Here is a 22778-nt window from a genome sequence, read left to right as displayed (position 1 = left end):
GACCGGTGTTATATGGTCTCGGCGGCCACTCCTAATCCCCAGTCTAGCGGCCGCATTCTGGATAGAGGTTCAAGGTTCCAAGCTGGAGAGATCTGCCTGCCCTAAGCGGCTGCGCTCGGCACATGAAGGGCGCATGGACGCAAAACTTGTAACTCCAGTGTCCTTGGCGACACCAATGGGCCCCTTTGTTTGGATCCCAAGGGCAAAAGTGAAAGGCCAAAATAATAAAAGGGGCTATTTGGGGGCCACTCAGTCCCTGATTTTTACCACCCACAACTCCACACCCCCATCAAACCCAATCAACGCATATTCAGTGCCTTGCACGGTGCAAAGCCTGGTGATGGAAAGTTTTGAGAGGAGGGAGGTGCATGCTCAGGTACTGGGTTTGAAACAGCACGGACTGTGCACACAAATCTTTTCGCCAACCTGGTACCCTCTAGCTGCTATGGACTACAACTACCAAGCTGGGGCCGATGTGAATTGTAGTTCCATGCGCCTGGAAAGTGCCATAGGTTGGCCAAGGCTGTCTCTACCTATACAGAATGGAATTATTTCAGGGCTTCCTTGCAAGAGCGGGGGAGCGGGGGGCTGTTAAAAGACCAGAAGAGCAGGAGAAGTTCTTTCTCACATGGGCTCCTAATACATTTAAAACAAGAAAATGTGGAACAGAGGAGGAGAGAGAAAAATCACATGGCGCTCCCGTTTGCATTTCCAGTATCTTTCACCCCAGGTAAGCCTTTACAGCAGGATTACAAAAATCAGGAAATATATATATATATATATATATATATATATATATCCAAAAGCACAACACAGAATGTCCAGCCCCTAAAGGACAAAAGTTTGGGTTTTTAAAGAAACAAAAATCTATCAATGCAGGAAAAGTATTTCAGAAAAGAACGGAAGTTCCACAGTCCCAACTGCCACGCGTTGTAGGAGGTGTCATTAAAGTCCCATTGGGTGAGGTTTTAGGCAAGGTGGGGTCCTATCCTTTCCAGACTACCAAAATGCTTGGTTCCAACTCTGCAGCAAGGCATCAAGGGAGAACAGCTGAACAAGAGCCCCGTGGCCCAGCCTGCATGGCGAACCTCTTGCACATCTGGAAAAGAGACGAAGGAGCTTCGCTTCGCTGGGCTTGTGTGTGGCTTCAGAGGTCACCTGGCCATTCCAGCTGCGGTTAAGAGTTTGAAACCCCCCCAACAATCTTTTAAACGCAGTGAGACACAAACCGAGTCCTGTTCTCCACTGTTCCAGGCTTACGTAACCAGGCTGACTTATTCACCATTTTAATATTTTACAGCAAATTTCCCCCAGATCTTAATCCCCCCTCCCTCTTTTGGACACGACCACCTGCCAGGGCCTAGTTTGGGTTTGCCAAACTTGGATCTCCAGCTGCTTTTTTGGACTGGTTCCCACCATCCCTGACCACTGGGGCCCTGCTAGCTAGGGATGATGGGAGTTGTAGTCCAAAAGCAGCTATTGCCTCGGAAACAAAAAGAAAAGATGGCATTAGCAGCCACCTTTAAGACTTCTTAATACTTACATTCATTCGTAACTTCCTTCTCCCCTTCTAAGCACATGTTAGCACCACAATGACCAAAGTCCTCATCAGGGAAACTCCACCCTGATGTGATTTACCATTTACATTGAAGACGCAGAGGAGCTGCTGTCCTGCAAAGCCCCCCTTGCTATGCCAGCTCAGGCCCTGCAACGCACCCTCCGCTGCCAAGGCTTGCAGGGGAGCCGAGGTCCAGCGAGGGATCTCTTGAGCAAGCTGGCGGCATCGAGGGCGCTTCTCCCCACGCCCCTTCTGAAGGCGGGAGAGCGGAAGATCGGCCTTGTGAACGGCGCAGGAGGTAGGTACATCAGTGTTTCGAGAGGAGGGCGGGGGAGGCAGCCGAGCCTCCTGCCGCAGCCTCCGCCGCTGCCGCCACCTGCGCCGGGGCGCAGCAGTGGAGCAGCAGCCGCTGCTGGGAGGAGAAGGCCTTGGGGCACTGGCTGCAGCGGTAGGGCTTCTCCCCGGTGTGGGTGCGGATGTGCTTCTGCAGGTGGTGCTTCTGCATGAAGCCCTTCAGGCAGACGTGGCACTGGTGCGGCCTCTCGCGGGTGTGGGTGCGCTGGTGCTTGGCCAGGTGGTGGCGCCGGATGAAGCTCTTGCCGCAGGCCGCGCAGCGGAAGGGGCGCTCGCCGGTGTGCGTGCGGTAGTGGTTGGTCAGCTTGCTCTTGTCCGTGAAGCTCTTCTCGCACGAGGGGCACTGGTAGGGCCGAGCGCCCGTGTGGCTCATCTGGTGGCGCAGGAGGTGGTCGGAGCGCCCGAAGCGGCGCGGGCAGAAGCGGCACGCCAGCCGGTCCTGCCCGCCCAGCTCGCCTCCTGCCTCCAGGTGGCTGCTCTGGTGGATCAGAAGGTTCACCTGTAACCGGAAGCGCTGCTGGCACCAGGGGCACACCCAGGCCTTCTCCCCGGGTGGGGCAGGGAGAGGAGGAAGGGACTTGGTGCTCCCTGCCTCTCCTTGGCAGCCCAGCCCAGGCCTCGGGAGGCTCCCATTGCCCGAGGGCGACAGCGGGAGGCATCCCGGAGAGGGGGCGAGGCTGCAGCGGCTGCGCCGGTGGTCCTCCAAGACTCCTGGGAACCCGTAGCTCTTCCCGCAGTCTGGACACGGGTGAGACTTGGCTTCGCCGCTGTGTTTCGGCCACTCGGCCAGGGCAAGTCCAACGGGGCTGAACCCCTTGGGCTCCCCCGGGAGGCTCCCCAGCCACACAGCTGGGCGAGGGGGGCTCTTCTCCCCGAAGGCGCTCTCCCCAGACGTCTCGGGCACCCACGGCTCAAGGACTCGGGGATCTCGCTTGGCTTCAATCGACGCCTTGTCCGTCGGAAGGTCTGCAAGGGAAGGGGAGTGTGGAAGACAAAAATGGAAGACGTTGAAAATCTGGAATGCCTACCAAACAAAGATGTGCTTTCCTCCCAAGCCCACGTTCCCGGGGTGTTCGCATTCCTGTCTCAGCGATGTCTGCACTGGATTGGCCCGTACACAGAATGGAAGATGGCAGGATTCCCAAGGATGTTCTCTACGGGGGGCTGCCTTTTGGCACCAGGCCCACTAGCAGACTAAAGATGTCCGTATACATGGCATGAAGGCTGGAAACATCAACCCTGCTACGTGGGAATCCCTTGCAAACGACCCCAGTGTTTGGAGACAAGATGGTCAGTTTGTGCATCCAGAGCAGTGACCAGAGGAGGAATGACCACTGGGAGGAGCACAGAGACAAAAAAACGCCCTGACGCATCCGCAGCAGCACAACTGGACGCCTTCACCTGCCCCAGCTGCAACAAAACATGTCTCTCCCGCATCGGTCTCTGCAGCCACGGCAGGTGATGCTACCTTCCAACAGCTTTCACCCCCAAAAAGAGCAGTCCTCCATTGTCTCCCGAGACAGATGGATGCCAGCCACCCCCACCGGCTCCGATCCACATGCAGCAGCCTTTCCCACAGCCTGGTAACCCCAACCCCCCCCCCAATGTTTTGGACTCAAACGCCCCTCTGATGCAGTATCCTATACCCTTGAGGGCTGGGCCTGGTGGGAGTTGGGAGTCCAAAACATCAGGACAGCTGCATACAGAGGGCCTGCAAGGCACGCAGTGTCCAGAAGGGAGCACCACTTGGAGACTAGTCTTCAGAAGCATGCCTCTCTCTGGCTATTAAGAACATAGGGAGAGTCCTGCAGGATCCGGCCAGTGGTCCATCTAGTCCAGCATCCTCTTCTCACAGGGGCCAACCAGATGCCCATTATGGGAAACCCGCAAGCAGGATCTGAGCACACGAGCAGCCCTCTCTCCCCTCCTGTGGTTTCCAACTACTAGCATTCACAAGCATTGCTGCCTCTGAATGTGGAGGCAGAGCAGAGCCATCCGATAGCCCTCTCCTCCTCCATGAATTTGTCCAATCCTCTTTTAAAGCCATCTAGGTCGGTGGCCCTCACTGCCTCCTGTGGCAGGGAGTTCCATAGATTTAACTGTACTGCCTGAAGAAGTACTTCCTTTTATCTGTCCAGATCATTGCAAGGTATGTCCTGATACTAAGAGATATTTTTTTATACAGTGACCGCAAAAACTGCTGTTAAAATGCATCATCATTTTATTATTTATACCCCGCCCATCTGGCTGGGTTTCCCCAGCCACTCTAAGCGGCTTCCAGAAAAAAAAAGCCAAACATAAAAAAACTTCCCGATACAGGGCTGCCTGTATGCATGACTAATGCCCGAGTTCTTAGCAATTTATTCTGCTATATACATACAACAAGCAGGGATTTGAGAACCTATAGCCTTGCCCCACCCCAGCCCTACCTAAAACCTGACATTTTGCCCCGGTGAAATCTGTGCCTGGCTAGCAGAGAGACTAGGGTTGGATGGGGTGAAATCTGTGCCTGGCTAGCAGAGAGAGACTAGGGTTGGAATGGGGGAAGCGTGCAAATGTTTCGGAATCAAGAGCCTCGCTAACCACTCAAATTACATCGCGGCAACAATTTGCAGGCTTCATTCAGACTGCAAAATGTGAGGCTCCAGAAAGCCTGTTGACACTGGTGAAGTTTTTCAATGCCATTCCCTCTGGGATACGGGGAAGAAACATGCTTCCCCCCACTCTTCCTTCTCTTTCTTAAAAGTTTGAAGCAGGATATTGAAACCTCTGGTGGCCGTGCAGACACTTTCCTTTCACTCCCCAAGCCTGACACACACGCATGTGAAAAGGATCGAGGGGGTCTTAGGAGACCGCAAGATTCTCATGTGTCAGCAGCGTGATGCAGGAGCAAAAACAGCTAATGTTATTAGTCTAAGATGCATCAACAGAAGAAGTCAAGTGTCTCAGCCAAGGGAAGTGAGAATAGTTGCTCTGCTGTGCCTGAATCGGACCAAACCTAAAGTCCTGTGTCCTGTTCTGGGTACGACAATTTATGGATATTGATAAGCTGCATGTGCAGAGGAGGGTGACCTAGAGGAAACCAAGCCTCATGAATTAGGGGTGTTCAGCCTGGATAAGAGAAGACTTGCAAGGTGACACCTTCAAGTATCTGAAGGGCTGCTCAAATGGAAGGTGTAGCAAGCTCGTTTTCTATCGCTCCAGAGGGCAGGACCTGAATCAACAGATTCAAATGACAAGGAAGGATATTCCGACTCAACATTAGGAATAACTTTTCTGGTGGTAAGAGCCGTTTGACAATAGAATGGACTCCTTCAGAAGGTGGTAGGCTCTTGAAACAAGAGGGTGGATGGCCATCCGTCAGATTCTTTAGCTGCGAATCCTGCACTGCAGGGGGTTGGCCAAGATGACCCTCCTTTGTGCGAGGCTGAACCCACTGAAATCCCCCATTAACAAAAACCCAGTGTCAAAATCTAGCCAGGACGGTTCCTTGCCCGGAGGAGTTCATGGTCTGGTTTTCAAAGAGGAGCATTTCCCAATGCAAGTTATCAGAAATAGCTGGAGAAATCCATGGAAATGCTGAGCTGAGGAAAGGGCTGTCTGGGAGACAAGAGTGTCGTTAAGCCTTTCCCTTTGCCTTACCTTTAGACTGGAGAGGGCCTCGCCACATTTAATTACAAAGAAAGATGTGTTTGACTCTGCACAGTCTGGATCGATATTGGTTATTAGCAATAGTAATTTCCCTTCTGTCTCAAATTACAGCAGCCACTCTGGAGACAAGCCCCTTAATGTTTCAGACTGAAGTAGACCCTCTGGATGTGAGCATAATCTGCACCGCAAAATATTTTCCAAGTCTGTTTTGATGCCATGTGAGTGACTTGCATACAAGACTTGCATACATAGGTACGTGTCTTGGAAGACAACTTTCTGCTTGGAAACTGCTTTAAAGGTTTTCAAGAAAGTTTGCAAAATAAAAAAATTAAAAGCTGAAATCATTAGGTGCAATTCCCAGCGCCTTAGGGGGCAGCTGGGTATATCCTCCCTGGCTCTGGTCCCACAGGCCTGAACATGTGTAGGGGGAGCCTGCTCCAGGGTGGGGCTTCCTTCTCCCAGGGTCTAGAAGATGGTGCGAGAACCCCAATGTGGGTGGATGGTGGCAGGAGAAGCGAGGGTCTCACAGCACAGATAACAGGGCCAGGGAATACACACTCGCTCATTGCTGCTATCGCCCCACAATGTCATGAAACACACGTAGTGCCCAGAAGTTTCCGTTTCCCCCAGGGGGAAAAAAAACATTCACTAACCAGAACGCTAAGCTAATTTCTTTTTCCACATTTCTAGTTTATTTGTAAGTTTCCACAGACCAAAAGAAAGAAAGAAAGAAAGAAAGAAAGAAAGAAAGAAAGAAAGAAAGAAAGAAAGAAAAAGAAAAATCCAGGGGGAAAAAAGGTATACAAAAGTGTTCAGTTTTGAGAAATCGGTGTTTACAGAAAAGGTGAAAGGGTGCGCCGTCTCTGGGCCAACAGTCGTCTGTCTTGAGTTATTTTGAAGTGAAAATGTCCCTCTGGCAACTGGGGAGTGGGGGCACGGTGGGGAGGAGATAGTGGGAAAGGGGCAGCTACAGTATGGTACACTCTGAACGAGACAGAAAAGACAATCCCAGAAGCATTTTTTGTTACTACCAACGCCACTGTTTTTTTCTTCAGCAACTCTGAACAATCTCTAGTCACCCTTAAAAATTAAAATAAAATAAAAAGGTCCTATCGAGTACCCGAGAGTCTACAGGATCCTAAACTCCAGGCAAGGAGAGAGGTCGCAGAGAAGCTCCCTCGCAGCCCTGGGGGCCCAATTTCTGAGGTAACAGTCTATTTCTCCACCCCCCCTCCCTGCCCTTCTTCCCACCCCTCCCTGGGGGAGGGAGGGAAGCCCTGCAGAGCCGTAGCCCCGGTGACGGTGGGAGGGGGCTGCTAGATGAAGATGGCGTCCAGCAGGGCCTCCCGGACGGCCGTCCCCATCAGCCGGTTCTGTTCCCGCAGGTGGATCTTCTGGTGCTGCAGCAAATGCTGCTTCTGGGTGAAGCTCTTCTCGCACTCCCCGCACCGGTAGGGCCTCTCCCCGGTGTGGATGCGCTGGTGCCGCACCAGATCCGAGGGGTGGCTGAAGTTCTTGCCGCAGTACAGGCAGGCCAGGGAGCTGCCGCTGCCGCCGCCCCGCCCCGAGTGCAGCCGCTGGTGGGTGACCAGGCTCTTCTTCTGCGAGAAACTCTCTGGGCAGCGGTTGCACTTGTAGGGCCTCTCCCGCCCGTGGCCCTTCGGGTGCTGCCGGTAGGACGACTTGAGGTTGAAGGTCTTCACGCACTTGGCGCTGCCGTAGGGCTTCTCCCCGGACGGACCCCTGGGGAGGGCTTTCAGGTTGTGGCTCTGCTTGAAGGTCTCCTCGCAGGCCACCGACGTGTAGGCGCCGCCCCCGGTGTGGATGCGCTGGTGGAGGGTGAACTGCTGCTTGTAGGTGAAGCTCTTCTCGCACTGCGGCCGGTAGCCTCCGCCCGCCGCATGGCTCTGCTGGTGGATCAGCAAGCTCTTGTGCAGCCGGAAGCTTTTCCCGCACTCGGGGCACACAAACAGTTTCTCCCCTGGCCTCTCGCGCTGGAACCCCGCCATGGGGCTGTGGCCGCTGCCACCGCTAAAGCTGCCCTCTCCGGGAAGGGCCTCGTCTGCCTGGCTCTCCGGGTGCCTCCGCTGGTGCATCAGGGCGCTGTAGCGGCTCCCGAGGGGGGCAGCCCCTGGGTGGGGGCCGTGGAGGACGGCGTCTTCGGTGCACTGCAGCCCCAAGCTCTCGCACAGCGCTTTCTGGGCCTGCAGGACCTCTGCTTTGAAGGCCAGCCCGTCATCTGGTGGGTTGAAAGAAAACAGCGTTGGTGCAATGCTTCTTCTCCAAAGCAGCAAACACGCGCAACATCCGTTTCTAGAAACTGAGCCAGAAACCTAAAACACTCTGCCCAGCTACCTTCTGCCTGTTGAGAGGGAGGATGCTTAAAGGACCGTGTAACCCTTCTGGTTCCGCTGAAGGTCAGGGGCAGGACCCAGAGTGGCTCTGCAGGAACCTGCTTTGCTCAGCCGTCAGCGCACTCCTGCCTGACCACTGCACAAGGCGGCCGTGGCCAGCGTGGCCTCTCTGCCCTGCACTACTCCACGGAGACAGAGAGTCCCTTTTCCATCAGGCAACATGTACAAAGAGCAACATGATTGGTGCAGCCTGATTGGGCATTTGCGCAGGATATTAAAAGTCTTATTGGCACTTATTTTAAACTAAGAACCCGGGTCTGTAAGCTGACAAGCCCCATTATGCCTTGCTCTACATTCTACCCAAAAACCTTAGAATCACAGAACTGTAGAGTTGGAAGGGACCCCAAAGAGTCATCTAGTCCAACCCCCTGCGGTGTCCATTAGCTGTTCTCCATTGCTCACGTCAACCCTGCCTGGGAAGTCCTCTCTGCTCTGGAGAGCCACAGGAGGCCTGCTCTCACCCGTCCACACTTTCAGCTCCAAGTCCCTGGACTCCTTTGTCTAGCAGGCTACAGACTATAGGGCTTGAGCTTATAAAATGTGCTTCTATAGTGTGTGCTGAAAAGGATCTTTTTGACCCTTGCTCAGTTTACACACTGCAGATTCCCACCCACCCCTGAAATTACTATATTCTTAAGTCAAAGGACAAGCAAGCACTTGCCTTCTCCTGCCCCCCCCCCAAATACCCTACAAGAAAGCCACGTTCTGGGTACATTTATACAAGCGACTGACAGTTTGAAAGAGCAAAGGAAAGCATGGAAACGTGATCAGCGCTCGCCCCCACCTAGGAGCAAATGGCCACCAGGTGAGAGCAGGAGACAAGTCAGAAAGGGGGACAGGCAGTAGCTGTGTTCTTACATGAAGGGCTCGTGCTCATTCTCTCTCTTTCTCTCCCTCTTTCAGCGTCTCCTCTCAGCCTCGCCAGCCAGCCAGCTCTGCTCATCCTTCCAGCAGCCCATTTCTTTGTCCAGGTGGGCTCTAAACCAGCCTCTCCCCCTCTCCACGTTCAGAGCCTCAGTGCCCCTCCAAGTCTCCTTGCCATTCTCGGGTGAGGGGGGCAGAGGGGCACTCAATGCCAGCCCCAGAATGACCCAGGGCTGGCAACGCGCGTGCTTGGATTGCCTCCACTACACAAAAATGGCTCCTGAAAGCAGGTCTTGGCTCTCCTTCGTCCTTTGCTAGTCAAAGAGGACAAGCACATTTGCCCTCCTCAAGGCTGCTGGATCAGTAGACTGAAGGCAGCACACAGGTGGCCAAGATGAGACCATCCGAACCCTTCTGAGATGTTGTTGCATTGTGTTTTTCTTTTAATGGTACCGGCGCATTCTGGTTCTTTGTACTTTTATTGCTCTGTCATGAATGAAAGCTACCATGAGGGCCCAGAATACCACGATTACGCAGGGATTACGCTTTAACAGGAGCAGACCATTTGCTTGCACACCATACAAGAAGTGGTGGAGGGTAGGAGACCACACTGGTGATGTGGAGAGGGGCAACATCACAGCTAGCAGGGGCGTTGGCTAAATATCACTGTGGATATTGCAAGTGTGATTCGTTGCATAAAAGAGAAGGGGTGGGGAGGAAGCACTCAGAATATTTTAGCCAGCAATACAGAAGACACAAGTTCATCCTGAACATTACAACAGAATTCACAGAAAGGGGACTTGCTGGGTGGGTGGGTGGGTGGGGAAACAGAAGGAGGAAGGCTTTGTACTGGTGGGGCTGAAGAAGCAGAGAAACGTATAGAGTTTTCCTGTACTACCCTCTTCCCTGGCCCTTAGCGTGGTGTGTCTTACATTGTGGAATCATAGCAGTTGGAAGGGACGCCAAGGGTCAGCTAGCCCAACCCCTTGCAACACAGGAATCACAGCTAAGGAATCCCTGGCAGGTGGCCACACAAACTCTGTCTAAAAACCTCCAAAGAAGGAAAGTCCACCACCTTCCAAGGGTGTCTGTCTCACTGCCGAGCAGCTCTTAGCATCAGAAGGTTTGGTTGGAATCTCCTTTGAACCCCCTGGTTTGCGTCCTCCCCTCCAGAGCAGCAAAAAAACCTAGGCTACTACACCTTCAGCCTTATGTTAAGGTCAAGGGTAATTTGACTCAGGGGCTAGGAAGCTCCCCTTGCCTGGGAGGTGGCCCTGAAGCAGCAGCAAGAACAAACACTTTCTGTGAGGCCACAGATTCAGCCCCTGGCATCTCTCGCCCAAGGGCCACGGGAAGCTGCCCAACAGGACAGAGTTCTACCAAGAAGGCAGCTCCTCACATAGAGGTGGGGAGAATAACACGAAGCAGTAGGTGTAGCTCAGTTACATTTTTATCCTGCTGTACACAAAGAGATCCCCTTTTACGCCATAAAACATCATCACAAACAGAGCCCTGAAGCAGAAGGCCCTTTCCCCCACTGTGGGCCAAAGGTACCCGAACACCCCATAAAACACAGCCCCTTCCAGATACAAGAACGGAGCATTAGAGGCGCTTGGCTTGCTCCAAGGTTCTGACTACAACACCATGCATTGCATATGCGGATTCGCTCGACTGTGGCCATTTCGACACAGGGCCCACAGCCGCGGCACTCAATGGGCAGGGGAGAACAATGTTCTGCTTGGACATGTTCCTCAGGCCCAAGCGTAGCAGCTGGAAGGGTTGGCAGCCTGATCTCCTCCCAACCCAAAGCACCTCTGCAACATCTCCGCCCCCAAGTGCGCCAGGTGCAACACTCACCAGCGCGAGGCTTGAGGCGCAGCTCTCCTTCCTCCGTCCCCTCTGGGCCCTCGAGGTTCACCTCCTGCTCCCGCTTCCCTGGAGAGCCAAAGGAGGATCCGGCAGCCCCATAGTCTGTGCCAACGAAAAGAGCAGTTAGGAGGGAGCTCAGCTTTGGGCAGCTTAATTCTCTCTCCCCTCCCCCGACTCGCTTTAGGGCAGCAACATGGGCATCACCTGGCTCTCAGCTGCAGGACTTCAGAAAGCACCTTGGCAGGGTGCACAGATCGTGCCAGGGGGTTGGCACTGCAATCCTGTGTGGTGGCATCAACAGGGTTCCTTGGCAGACCACAGGAAGGCCTTTTTACCCCTCTGTTTTTTATTGTTACTCATTTACGAATCACCTTCTATATGCCTGTCAAGGCAATTTACAGGCGTGTAATAAAATAAGCTAAATATAGTTTTAAAAGCAATACAATGCCCCCTTAAAAAAAGAAGATCTGTTGAAAAACTATCCAAAATGAGCATCTAGGGCTTTTCATCCAGCTGGAAAACTCTGTCGCCTCTTTATTCTGCAGAACCGCATTGAAAGTCAATGTAGTAATGAACCTAAGAGGAGGCCTGCTGGGTTAAAAGGGCCAACTTCCCATCCAGTCCAGCATCCTGTTCTCACAGCAGCCAACCAGACTCCCACCATGGGAAGCTAGCAAGCAGGCGCCAAGCACAAGAGCCCCACTCTGCCCTCCTGTCGTCCACAGCAGCTGGTATCCAGAAGCATTGCTGCCTCCGACTGTGGGGGCAGAGCACAACCATTGGGGTTAGTAGTTCCTCCCCACGATGTTTCAGACCAGCTATTCAAACCGTATTTTAAATTCCAGCTAAATATAGCATTCATGTTTGAGGGGTGGGTGGGTGGGTGGGGAGGGGAAGTTTTCTTAGATCCTGCTGCAAGAGCTGCATCCCTCTAGGCAACTGGTTTTACTTTTCAACATTTTTTTCCATTGTAAAAACTGTGAGGAGAATTCAGTCAATATTCTTTTCCAGGCTGATTTTCTGGAACCCTGAAATACTCTGGACAAAAACTGCCTAGCCTACAGGTTCCACTCACCAACGCTGTGGTCGCTCGGGGCTGCCCTTCCTTCTGCTTTCTCCTGGTCTCCAATGACATGTGGATTTTCTCTCCCTTCCATCTGGCAGGCCAGGCCAGGCCTAAAAACCAAGGCTTCTGTTTGGGGAGACATGAACGAGAGGGCATTTGTTCCGTGAGCCGCTTTGCACCCTGCAACTACTTGCTAAGCCTGTTTCAATTTAACTCGATCACAAACCCTAAGGAGCACAAAGGCAGCCTTTCCTTCCGCTCTGCTGTAACAGGAAGAATGCCAGATGCACAAGGCTTCCCTGTACTGGGCCACCAAGGTGAACCTCAGACATGGGAGTCCTGGAAGACCCTCTTGAAGAGATGGGAAAATCTCCTGCACATTTTGAAGTTAGTGAGCGCGAGGGGAGAATCCCAATTGGAGACGGAAGGGTCGGTTATGACAGCCTCGTACATCCTATAATAATAATAATAATAATAATAATAATAATAATAATAATAATAATAATAATAATTTATTATTTATACCCTGCCCATCTGGCTGGGTTTCCCCGGCCACTCTGGGCGGCTTCCAACAGAAATATTAAAATACACTAATTTCTTAAAGACTAAAAGCTTCCCTAAACAGGGCTGCCTTCAGATGTCCTCTAAAAGCCTGGTAGTTGTTTTTCTCTTTGACATCTGTTGGGAGGGCGTTCCACAGGGTGGGTGCCACTACCGAGAAGGCCCTCTGCCTGGTTCCCTGTAACTTGGCTTCTCGCAGCGAGGGAACCGCCAGAAGGCCCTTGGCACTGGACCTCAGTGTCCGGGCAGACCGATGGAGGTGGAGACGCTCCTATTCATCCACCCAACCCCTTCTGGGATTCCAGCTGCTTACCTGGGCTGGGCTCCGAAGAAATCTCTTTCTCCTTAGCGACCTCCTCTTCCTCTGCACAGGGACGTTCACCTTGCTCAATCCGGGACAGAAGGTCAGGCTTAGCAATTGCATAGTCTGTTGGAGAAAAGAGAAAACACAGCACTCCCTTCAGCCCACTTTCTGTACTGAACAGGATTAAGGGAGATGCTGGCAGCACTACCGTACCCACTGAAAATTCACCGCAGGGAACACTCTAGATTACAGGTGCATCGTAGAAGTTACATGAGCAGGTCCAGAGGTGCAGCAGTGCACAAAGGGAGGGCAAAGTGGGGAGGTGAGGAGAGACGGGGAATGTATCCCTGAACAGGCAGAAATCATGGAAGGAGTGGGGTTCAGCTACTTCCCCACAGTCACCCTCGCTTTGTATTGGCTGTTTCCCAGGTCCTGGACACTGCAGAGCATTCCAGCACACTCTCCACACCATCACACAGCTTATCACTTCCAGAAAATCAAGCAGTAATCCCCAGACATGGTTAACAGCAACTGTGTGTTTACACCAGCCCACCGTTTGGCAGAAAGCTTAAGCAACGTGGATCAGAGCCCCAGAAGAATGCCCAAGCTTAAGCTAGGCTACCTTGAAAAAAGATGCTCTGTGGCACCCTAGAGACACTGGGAAGATAAGAAGAACCTACTGCGTCAGGCCAACGGCCCATCTAGGCCAACATCCTGTTCTTACACTGGCCAATCAGATGCCTGTTGGAAACCCGCAAGCAGGACCTGAATACAAAAGCACTTTCCCCTTCTGCAGTTTTCAGCAACAGGGATTAATACTAATTTTATTATTTACACCCCATGAGGGAGTAGATGGCAAACATTTAGATAATATGTGTGCTAGATATTTTAAAAAACCACTTGAGCCAGCCTCATGACTTGCATCAGCAGCTAAAGGTAAAGGACCCCTGACAGTTAAGTCCAGTCGCGAACGACTCTCGGGTTGCGGCGCTCATCTTGCTTTACAGGCCCAGGCAGTCGGCGTTTGTCCACAGACAGTTTTTCCAGGTCATGTGGCCAGCATGACTAAGCCGCTTCTGGCAAAACCAGAGCAGCGCAAGGAAACGCTGTTTACCTTCCCATCGGAGCAGTACCCATTTATCTACTTGCACTTTTGGGCGTGCTTTTGAACTGCTAGGTTGGCAGGAGGCATCAGCAGCTAGTGAGCTGCTAATAAAAAGACCAAAAACCAGTTCTTTACCCAGTGAGACCAATGACTCGTAGTTGCTCTTCATCATGTTCTTGTAGAGGTCCTTCTGCCATTCATCCAGGTTCCCCCATTCCTGCTCTGAGAAGTAGACGGAGTTGTCCTCAAAGGTCACCGGCACCTGGAATCACAGCAGTCACATACTTAGACCTTCTAGGATGAGTGCCTGGCACTTACCTGGATCCCTCTAAACCCATCACCTTCCGCAGGGCCAGAATATTACTGCTCTGGTCAAGAAAAGCTGAAAGGGTGCACACAGCCTATCAGCAAGCAGACTCACCAGATATTCCTATGCTCCCCAACCAACACTTTGAGATTTGAAGAAAAAAACAGTATAAAGCGAACTCTTATTCTTTATTTAACATACGTATAGAGTTCCCATGAAATGTCTCAGAGTGATTTCACAATACAATAACACCATATAAAAGCAATTTCAAATCCAATCCAGATACGGACAGATAAAGTTTAGCTTTAAAGACGCAATCTAGCAACTTCCAGATTCAATGCAATAGCTCCATTTCCACCGCCTGCCTGTTACTCTGTAAAGCTCTGAGCACAAAGGTGGCACTTCAATATATAATAATTTAGGTACTGCAGGGCCTTTTACCATCTGGCCCAAAGGTGGTGACAGAACTGATGGTAGCTCGCTTTGACTTGTTTGCAAAGCATTTTGAGAATACAGTGGTACCTCGGGTTACGAACACGATCCGTTCCAGGTCGCAGTTCGTAACCCGAAAAGGGCCCGAACCGACGTTTTGCGCATGCACAAAGGCGCACGGCGCTTCTGCGCACGCAGGCGCAGCGAAAATACTTCCGGGTTTGCGAAGTTCGTAACCCGGGTTGTTCGTAACCCGGGTTGTTCGTAACCCGAGGTGTTCGCAACCCGAGGTACGACTGTAAAATCACTTGCATCTGCTGGGACCTGGACTCCACTGTTAAAGCAGATGAATCTCAAGAGTTATCTAGAGCACTGTCTAGTCCTGTTATGTTGGATGAGTTTCAGTTAATAAGGCTCAGGGATGTGGGCAAGGTGCTCGGATCAGTCAGGGCAACCACTTGCACTCTGGATCCTCGCCCCTCTTGGCTGATGAAGACTAGTAGGGAGGGGACAGTTGGCTGGGCCAGGGAGGTGATTAATGCCAGAGGGGGTGGACCCTGCCTGCTCGAAGGAGGCACTGGCAAAACCACTCCTCATTTATGCTGCTGACACAAAGCTCTCTACTCCTTTCCATCTTCAAGTGTGGCAGTCTTGCCTCGGTAATTAAATAGATGAGAGCCTATAAACTGAAGCTCAATCCAGATTAAGACTGAAGCACTGTTGATAGGCAGTTCCCTGGACTGGATGGATGGGAGGGTACCTGCTCTTAATGGGTTACACACCCTCTGGAGGAGCAGGTATGCAGCTTGGGGTTACTTCTGGATTCGCTGCTGTTGCTTGAGGCTCAGGTTGCCTCCGTGGCAGGGAGCACCTTCCATCAGCTGCACCCCAATCTGAACAGGTATAGCCTAACTTGCCTATGCTCTGGTAGCCTCTAGGATAGACTACTGCAACACGTTCTATGCGGAACTGCCTCTGAAGACGGTTCAGAAACTTCAGCTGGTATGAAATTCAGCGGCCAGGTTGTTCGCCGGGGACAAGACTGTGTGAACATATATAACACCAATCCTGATCCAACTGCACTGGCTACCAATTAGTTTCTGGGCCCAATTCAAAAGTGCTGGTTGACCTATAAAGTCTTAAGAAGCTGAGGACCACATTACCGCAAGTTCTGCCTCTCCCCATATGAACCGACCCAGACCTGCAAGAGGTCTGGACGGTGGCAATTCGAGGAAGGGCCTTATCTGCAGTGGCTCCATTCCTCTTCTCCAAGGCCTTTTAAACTGCATGTCGAGGGGGGGGGTGTACTGTTTTTGTTTGTTACTATGGTATGCATTTTTGTGTTTTTACATTGTAAACTGCCCTGTGATCCTAAGATGAAGGGAAGAAACAACAACAGGAGCCCCCCTCCCCAAATACAAGCCAAGGGGGAGCAGAGTCTGAAAGTGGGTTTCACAGCTGGGTCTATCTCTCGTCATCACCCTCTGCCCTATGTAGTACACATGGAACCTAGCTATCCTGAGTAGAACCTAAATTACCAGACTGTACTTTTCAGACAAAGTTTCTAGTCCTCATGGTTGTGGACATACACTTGGTGATAATCAAGTAGCATTGGCAAAAGGCTCAGGTCTCCACAGGGCAGGTATGTCATGACCTACCGGCTGGCCCCGCATTGCTCCTTGACAAACATTTCAAAGTTCTACAAAAAACCAAATTCAAAGCACAACCTAGAAGCAAATTTTGCACCATTGATACCGAGAGCAACTGGGAAGAAACCTACCAAAAGCAGATCCCCCCAAATTCAAAGCCTGATCCACCAGGCCTTCAAGAAGGAAACGGAACATTTCCAGTAACAGCATCTATCTCAGGTCGGGCAATGATCCTATCTAATGAAGTATCATTGTTTCAGGTAGCAAACCATGGCCTGTACTGTAGTGGATTATAAGAGGAACGGCTGACCAGTAACATGAGGTATCCAATGAGGGCAACTTCATTCCTGCATTCTGCCCAGAGCCACTGAAAGTTGTGCCCCCAGTGCAATTGAAGCAATAGAGCTTAAAGCCTTTGCTACTTGCTTTGAGAGATCTGGCTGGTTAGTCTTAATCAGTCTGTTAAGTCTTAATCAATGTGAAAGTCACTTTGGGGGCAGCTCAACTTCATCAGTGCCTCCAAACCCATCATTTCCCTCGAAAGGAAACTGCACTGTACTGACACCTTTCCCATGCATAGGTATTTTTTTCTTTTTTTAAACCATTGGTTTATATTTTAAAAAAAATCAATATGTTGTTTTCCCAGTATAAATGTAGGTGGAAAGCAATCTTGAGTTTCCTGAGTATAAAAGGAGTATCTTTTATCTATCTCACTAGACCAGTCCATAGAGTCCCAAGTGTGGATGGTGGACTCTGAAGACCACCTTGCCTATTAGCTCATGGAATAAAACTACCTATACCACTGAACTGCAAAGTCGCCCTCAGATTCAGGCAACCTTGAAGCTCAGATTTGTTTAGTGGGTTTCTCTGACAAAGCATTTTGCCAAATGTAACAATACTATTCTTCTGCTGAACCTCCATTTTTTACTTTTCCAATATTTTGCAATATATTAGCTGTCTTGCAGCCACAAATAAAAAGGCAGCATATCTTTAAATGGTACCATCTCATTCTTTCCATCAAAGGTTGTTAAGAATGCCCATGAAAGTCGTTTGTCAACTACTTCACCACGTTCCAAGAATACTTCAAACTCTTTAATTTTCTTTCAACCCCCATCACATATGGATACACATACCTAATCCTGAACAATCTTTCCTCCAACATTTGCATTGACGCTTCTGGGGTGCAAGGTACCAAAAATATTATGCATTTTTAGACATTCTCATATATCTTTGCAGTCTTAAATGGCTTTTTATTCCAAAAGGGCTTTCCATTTTTTGCTGAGATATCCCTGCACCCAGATCTGTCTCCCAGATCCCCAAAACTGGTTTCCACTTATATTCACCTTTTCAAGTATTGTATATACAGTGGTACCTCGGTTTATGAACACAATTGGTTCCGGAAGTCTGTTCATAAACTGAAGCGTTCATAAACTGAAGCGAACTTTCCCATTGAAAGTAATGGAAAGTGGATTAATCCGTTCCAAACAGTCCGCGGAGTACTTAAACTGAAGCGTTCATAAACTGAAGCAAACTTTCCCATTGAAAGTAATGGAAAATGAATTAATCCGTTCCAGATGGGTCCGCGGCGTTCATAAACCGAAAATTCATAAACCGAGGTGTTCATAAACCGAGGTTCCACTGTATTGCTGTATATATTGCAGCAATATTGCTTCATGAAGATTGAGGATAAGATATTCATAAAGGTCATCTGGCATTATAGCACCTTACCCTAGAAGTTTAGGTGGGAAGGGGGCATGTCCAGAGGCAGGCATCGGCCTTTTATCCTCTTTGGTGAGCTACTGCAATTACTTAAGCACTCTCCACGCTATTGAACAGATCTCACAACGGTTCTCTGGGGTACCTGAGAATCCCAATAGGCACAGCTGGACCACACTACTCTATTTGTCCATGGAAGTTAGGGGGAAAGGACAATAAGAAAATATGTGTCCATAATTTCCAGAGCTTGGGGGACCCACTAGCTGAACAGAAAACAAGTTTCTCCATTAGTTTAGAAGAGTAAATAAAGCATTTCTCAACTATTCCAATAATGTCAGTCCAACAGCATCTAAGCACGCAAGATGTGCTAAGGAAACACTCAAACTGTGTTGTGTCTTCCCCCCCCCAAAAAAAAGCCCTCCACAAATCTGCCCACCTAACACTCAACAGTAATGGAGTTTTGCCAGAAGTTATCTAGAATAAGGTAAATTAAAAACAAGAACTCAAAACGGCAATCTAAAAAATAATGCAAGGATCGAAGCCGCAATGCAGTGAGAATCAAGGCCTAGCAAACGTCAATGCTCTGTTGTCACACAATGGCAAGCTTTAAAAATAAATAGAGACGCCTTACTAACCTCCCTGTGGCGGGCATAACTATAATCTTGTGCAAATTTTGACACTGTTCACTTCTCTCTGGTGAGAATTCCTCCATCCTTTCACAGCCTTCAAGCACAGTTCACCATCTCCACCAAAGTCAAGTATAGTTCTTATCGTAACCGAGTTTTCAAGACTTTGGGCTCATGAACTGGTTGTTTGTGGCACACCGACAGCCCGAAAGAGTTAACCTTTCTACTTAACAAAAGTTTTGCTGGATGATGATCTGGAAGGCAGCCCTTAATAACAACACATCTCCATGTCTGAGGAGCTTTTCACAATGCTGCATAATGCTGTAAAAAGGGGGGGAACAGAGAGAGTGTCCCCAAAGTATCCTTACCTTGGGGGTTTCCCCTTTGGAGCCTGGAGGGAGCCTCAGGATCCAGAAGTTCTGATTCTTCAGCAGGTTCTCCATGTTCTCTAGCCTCCTCTGCAGCAGCCCGTACTCCTGGATCAGCGTCCCCAGAGCAGTCAACTTGCACTCCATCTGGTTGCCAAAGTCCACCACGGCATTCTCACAGTCCACGTATTTCTTTTCGTTGGTCACCATCCGCCGCTCCAGGTTCAGCAGCCGTGTGGCGTGAGAATCCACCTTCCTCTCCACGGCTTGGATTGCAGCCACCACCGTCCACAGAGAGAGCTCAGCCATGTTCTGCTTGGCATCTCGGACAAAATTCTGTTCGGGCTGCGAAGGCACAGGCTGCCGGGGCTCCATGTTGAAACACTGAAGCTGGTTACAAAAGGAGAGAACAACGATCAATATACTCCATCTATTTTGGCTTGCTGTCTGCTCCGCCCCAAAAGCACAAGCAAGTTAGGAATGCAGGAAGCTGCATTATACAGAGAGAGCCCATACAGGTCCATCTAGCTCAGGATCACCTTCAACGACCAGCAGAGTTTCAGGCAGCAGTCTCTCCTTGCCCTACCTGCAGATGCTGAGGGTTGAACTGCAACCTTCTGCATGAAAATCAGATGCTTGGTCACTGAGCTACAAGTTCCTGTGGGATACTAAAATCTTATATCAGTATTACAGGTTTTACATTTGAGTTTGTGCTTATAAGTCACCTCAAGCCTCAAAAGTGCATCTTAGTGCTGAATTAATGCAGGCTTCGCCAAACTGGATGCTGACTGGGGCAGATAGGAGTTGTAGTCCAACACATATGGAGAGCACCAGGTTGGCAAATGCTTCATTTGTGGAATCCTTAGCACTGGTTCTCACGTACACACTCACCGGCCTGTACATAACTAACTACATTTTACACCAGGATGCTTTTAGTGCCCACTAGGAATTTAGTTTTCTTTACATTCTAATTTTTTTATTTATGTGCCGCTTTATCACAGCGGTTTACAACAGTAAAAAAAAAGGAATAAAACTATACAGTGGTGCCTCGCTAGACGAATTTAATTCGTTCCACGGGTCTTTTCTTATAACGAAAAAATTCGTCTAGCGAATCCCATAGGAATGCATTGGATTTTTTTGGATTTTTTTTTGCCCATAGGAACGCATTAATTGAATTTCAATACATTCCTATGGGAAACCGCGATTCGCTAGACGAATTTTTCGTAAAACGCATTCGTCTAGCGAGGCAACCTCCGCTCGAAAAATCCTTTCTTTAAGCGGAAATTTCGTTAAGCAGGACATTCGTTAAGCGAGGCACCACTGTATAAGCATAAAATATTGGAAAGTTAAAAACGGAAAAGTTAAAAACAAAGATCAATAGCCCATTGTGGGGGATGTACTCCTATTTGTCTGCATAGGCCTGGTGAAACAGAAAAGTTTCCAGCAGGCTTTAAAAACTTGGCCCAGAAGGCGCCTGCTTTTTTTAAAGCCATCTGATCTAATTCTCACCTCCTAGACTAGCACACTGATGTAAATGCTGCTATCTTCTGGATTTGCACTTCTGCCGATTTTGCAGAGAAGCAACCCTGTGCAAAGACAGCAAAACTAATTTACCTGGGATACTTGGTAAAAGAGATAATTTCAGTAGGTGCAGATTTCTTCCTTATTCCATGACAGCTGCACCTGCCGCAACTCACTCTTCTATGCAACTTGGCTGCATCTGTGGAAGAAAAGAGACACCAAGGTCCGCTCCATCATTTCAACTCAAGTCATTGGCCATCTCTCGCCCCCATGCACATCCCTGCAGTGGCTATTCCATATGTGACTGTAGAAAATTGTAACATTAACTGTAACATTACCTAAGGATTTGTAACTGCATTACCGTAATTTTTCCCTCCTCCCCCAAATCCCATTTTAAATAGTATTTTGTTTATTAGGATGAATGTATTTGCTGTGAACTTTTTTTGGGGGGGGGACCATTAAGCATATTGGCAGAAAAGTGTTATATAAATTACCGTAATTATTTTAAAGAATTCTAAGCCACTCTTCATCCAAATGGATGGATCGCAAACTAATTCACTTAAGTCAACAAGCAAGCAAATAAATAACTACAAAATCCATGTCTTGCTTTCCATCTGGTCAACCTGGTGCCCTTGATACATTATGAACTAAAACTCTAATCAGCCCCAACCAGAATGATCATATGTACTCTAAAATACTTCAGAGGGCACCAAGATGAGGAAGGCTGTCCTGGGAGAAGACAAATTGTTCAAAGGGGATTCCATCTTGCTAGTTAGACTTAAGGGTGGCTCCTGGTCCAGAAAAAACTCTATATTAGTGACAGTATTCAAATTAAGAGGCTATTTATTCCCAGCCTTGAGATCCTGCCTCTGCATAAGAACTCTGCACTAAGTTGCAGCCTGCCTCAAAAAGGGATGCAAGCTGCAACTCCTCAGGCCTGCACATCTGGGCAGCGTGCAATTCCGCAAGAACAGCCCCAAGAGATGAGTCTCCCATCAAAGCAGAACACTGAGGACATAACCACCCTTTTCTTGTGTCCTTCAGAACCTCCATTATACAAAAAATAAGCACACCCTTCTGGACCTGGAAGCTGCATGGAGAGAGAATCCCTCCTCCACTGCACCTCCCCCCCCCACAAAAAAAGCACACGGACCAAGAGCCTCCCTCCCCCCCTACCATGCAGAAACAAGCAGTCTTTCTAAGTGCAGGCCAGCAGCATTTCTCTCTCTCTCTCTCTCTCTCTCACACACACACACACAGTTTCCCCTCCCAGGGATGATCCTAACCAACCTCCCCCCCCTCCCTTGCCACACAGAAGCAAGCAGTCATCCTACACACACACACAAAGAGAGAGGGGGGGAGGCAGGGGGGAGGAGAGAGAGGGAGGGGGAGAGAGAGAGAGGGAGAGAGGGAGAGAGAGGGAGGGGGAGAGAGGGAGAGGGGAGAGAGAGGGAGGGGGGAGAGAGGGAGAGGGGAGAGAGAGGGAGGGGGGAGAGAGGGAGAGAGAAAACCCTCCAAGGCCAACAACACTAAGCTCTCTCTCTCTCTCTCTCTCTTTCTCATGCACACACACCCCCACCCCCTTCCTTGGCTCCCAACCTTCCTCTCCCTGCAGAAACAGTCATTTTGTTGTAAGCTATATTCTGGCTTACAACCATCTTGCTCACTTACATTGACTTACACACTCAGAAGCCAGTCCCTCTTAGGCCAACAGCACTGAGCTCCCTTTCTCTCTCTCCCTCCCTCCCTCTCTCATGCACCCCCACCCCCTCCCTGGCTCCCAACCTCCCTCCTCCAGTCATCTTGCACACACACTCACACTCTCTCTCCAAGGCCTCCAACGTCGCTCCCTCTCCCCTTGGATGCTCCCCTCCCCCCTCCGAGGAGCCCCGCCCCAGCTGACAAAAAAAAACCAAGGCGGCGCTTCCATATCTTCCCTCAGGGAAAAAGAAAAACACCAGCAGCCTCCCCCCACCCCATATTCACACCCAGCAGCACCCCCCATCTTTCGAGGGGGCCCCTCCCCAGAAGGCCCATTCGGGGGGTGCCTTTCCCTTTCTTCCCTGAGGGGGCGACGAGACCAGCCTCACCTCAGGCGATGGCGGCGGTGCCCCCTCCCTCAACGACCCCCCCTCCGCCGGGGCCTTTTGTCTCCCCTCTCCCTCCCCAGGAGGAAAGGGGGCGGGGCAGCCGAGAGCGGCCCAATCAGGCTCCGTCTGATTGCAAGGGGGGAGGGGAGGGCAAGACGAGGCGGCCTTCTGAGGGGACGCGCGGCGGGGCTGGGGGGGGGATCTGTCGGGGCGGGGGGGCGCCGTTGGAATGAGGGGGTGAGGAAGAGACGGGGAGAGAGGAGGAGGAGGTACCCACCAGAGCCGTCTCACTAACACGGCTGCCGCGCATGCGCGGTTCTGTG

The 22778-nt window shown here is 50.4% G+C and overlaps 1 protein-coding gene across 3 annotated transcripts; it reads right to left on the bottom strand.

Moving 5' to 3' along the window:
* Nucleotides 1-702: 702 nt before the first annotated feature.
* On the bottom strand, nt 703-22778 carry LOC118091726 (zinc finger protein 777). 3 transcript variants are annotated; one of them, XM_060281045.1, is made up of 8 exons: nt 22733-22778; nt 20459-20564; nt 18845-19234; nt 13882-14008; nt 12651-12764; nt 11786-11902; nt 10699-10812; nt 703-2878 (listed from the first exon to the last, which is right to left on the bottom strand). In XM_060281045.1, the coding sequence occupies exons 3-8, from the start codon at nt 19217-19219 to the stop codon at nt 1866-1868; spliced, it is 1860 nt and encodes a 619-aa protein (XP_060137028.1). In that variant the 5' UTR covers nt 19220-19234; nt 20459-20564; nt 22733-22778; the 3' UTR covers nt 703-1865. The 3 variants fall into 3 exon arrangements, with proteins under 3 accessions (XP_060137028.1, XP_060137029.1, XP_034984875.2); XM_060281046.1 differs by lacking the exon at nt 22733-22778 and adding an exon at nt 22456-22484; XM_035128984.2 differs by lacking the exon at nt 703-2878 and adding an exon at nt 6230-7802.

This window comes from Zootoca vivipara, chromosome 12 (assembly GCF_963506605.1).
Source record: "Zootoca vivipara chromosome 12, rZooViv1.1, whole genome shotgun sequence".
Taxonomy (NCBI): domain Eukaryota; kingdom Metazoa; phylum Chordata; class Lepidosauria; order Squamata; family Lacertidae; genus Zootoca; species Zootoca vivipara.
Note: the sequence above shows the minus strand (reverse complement) of the source record. Positions and strands in the feature narration are given on the sequence as shown.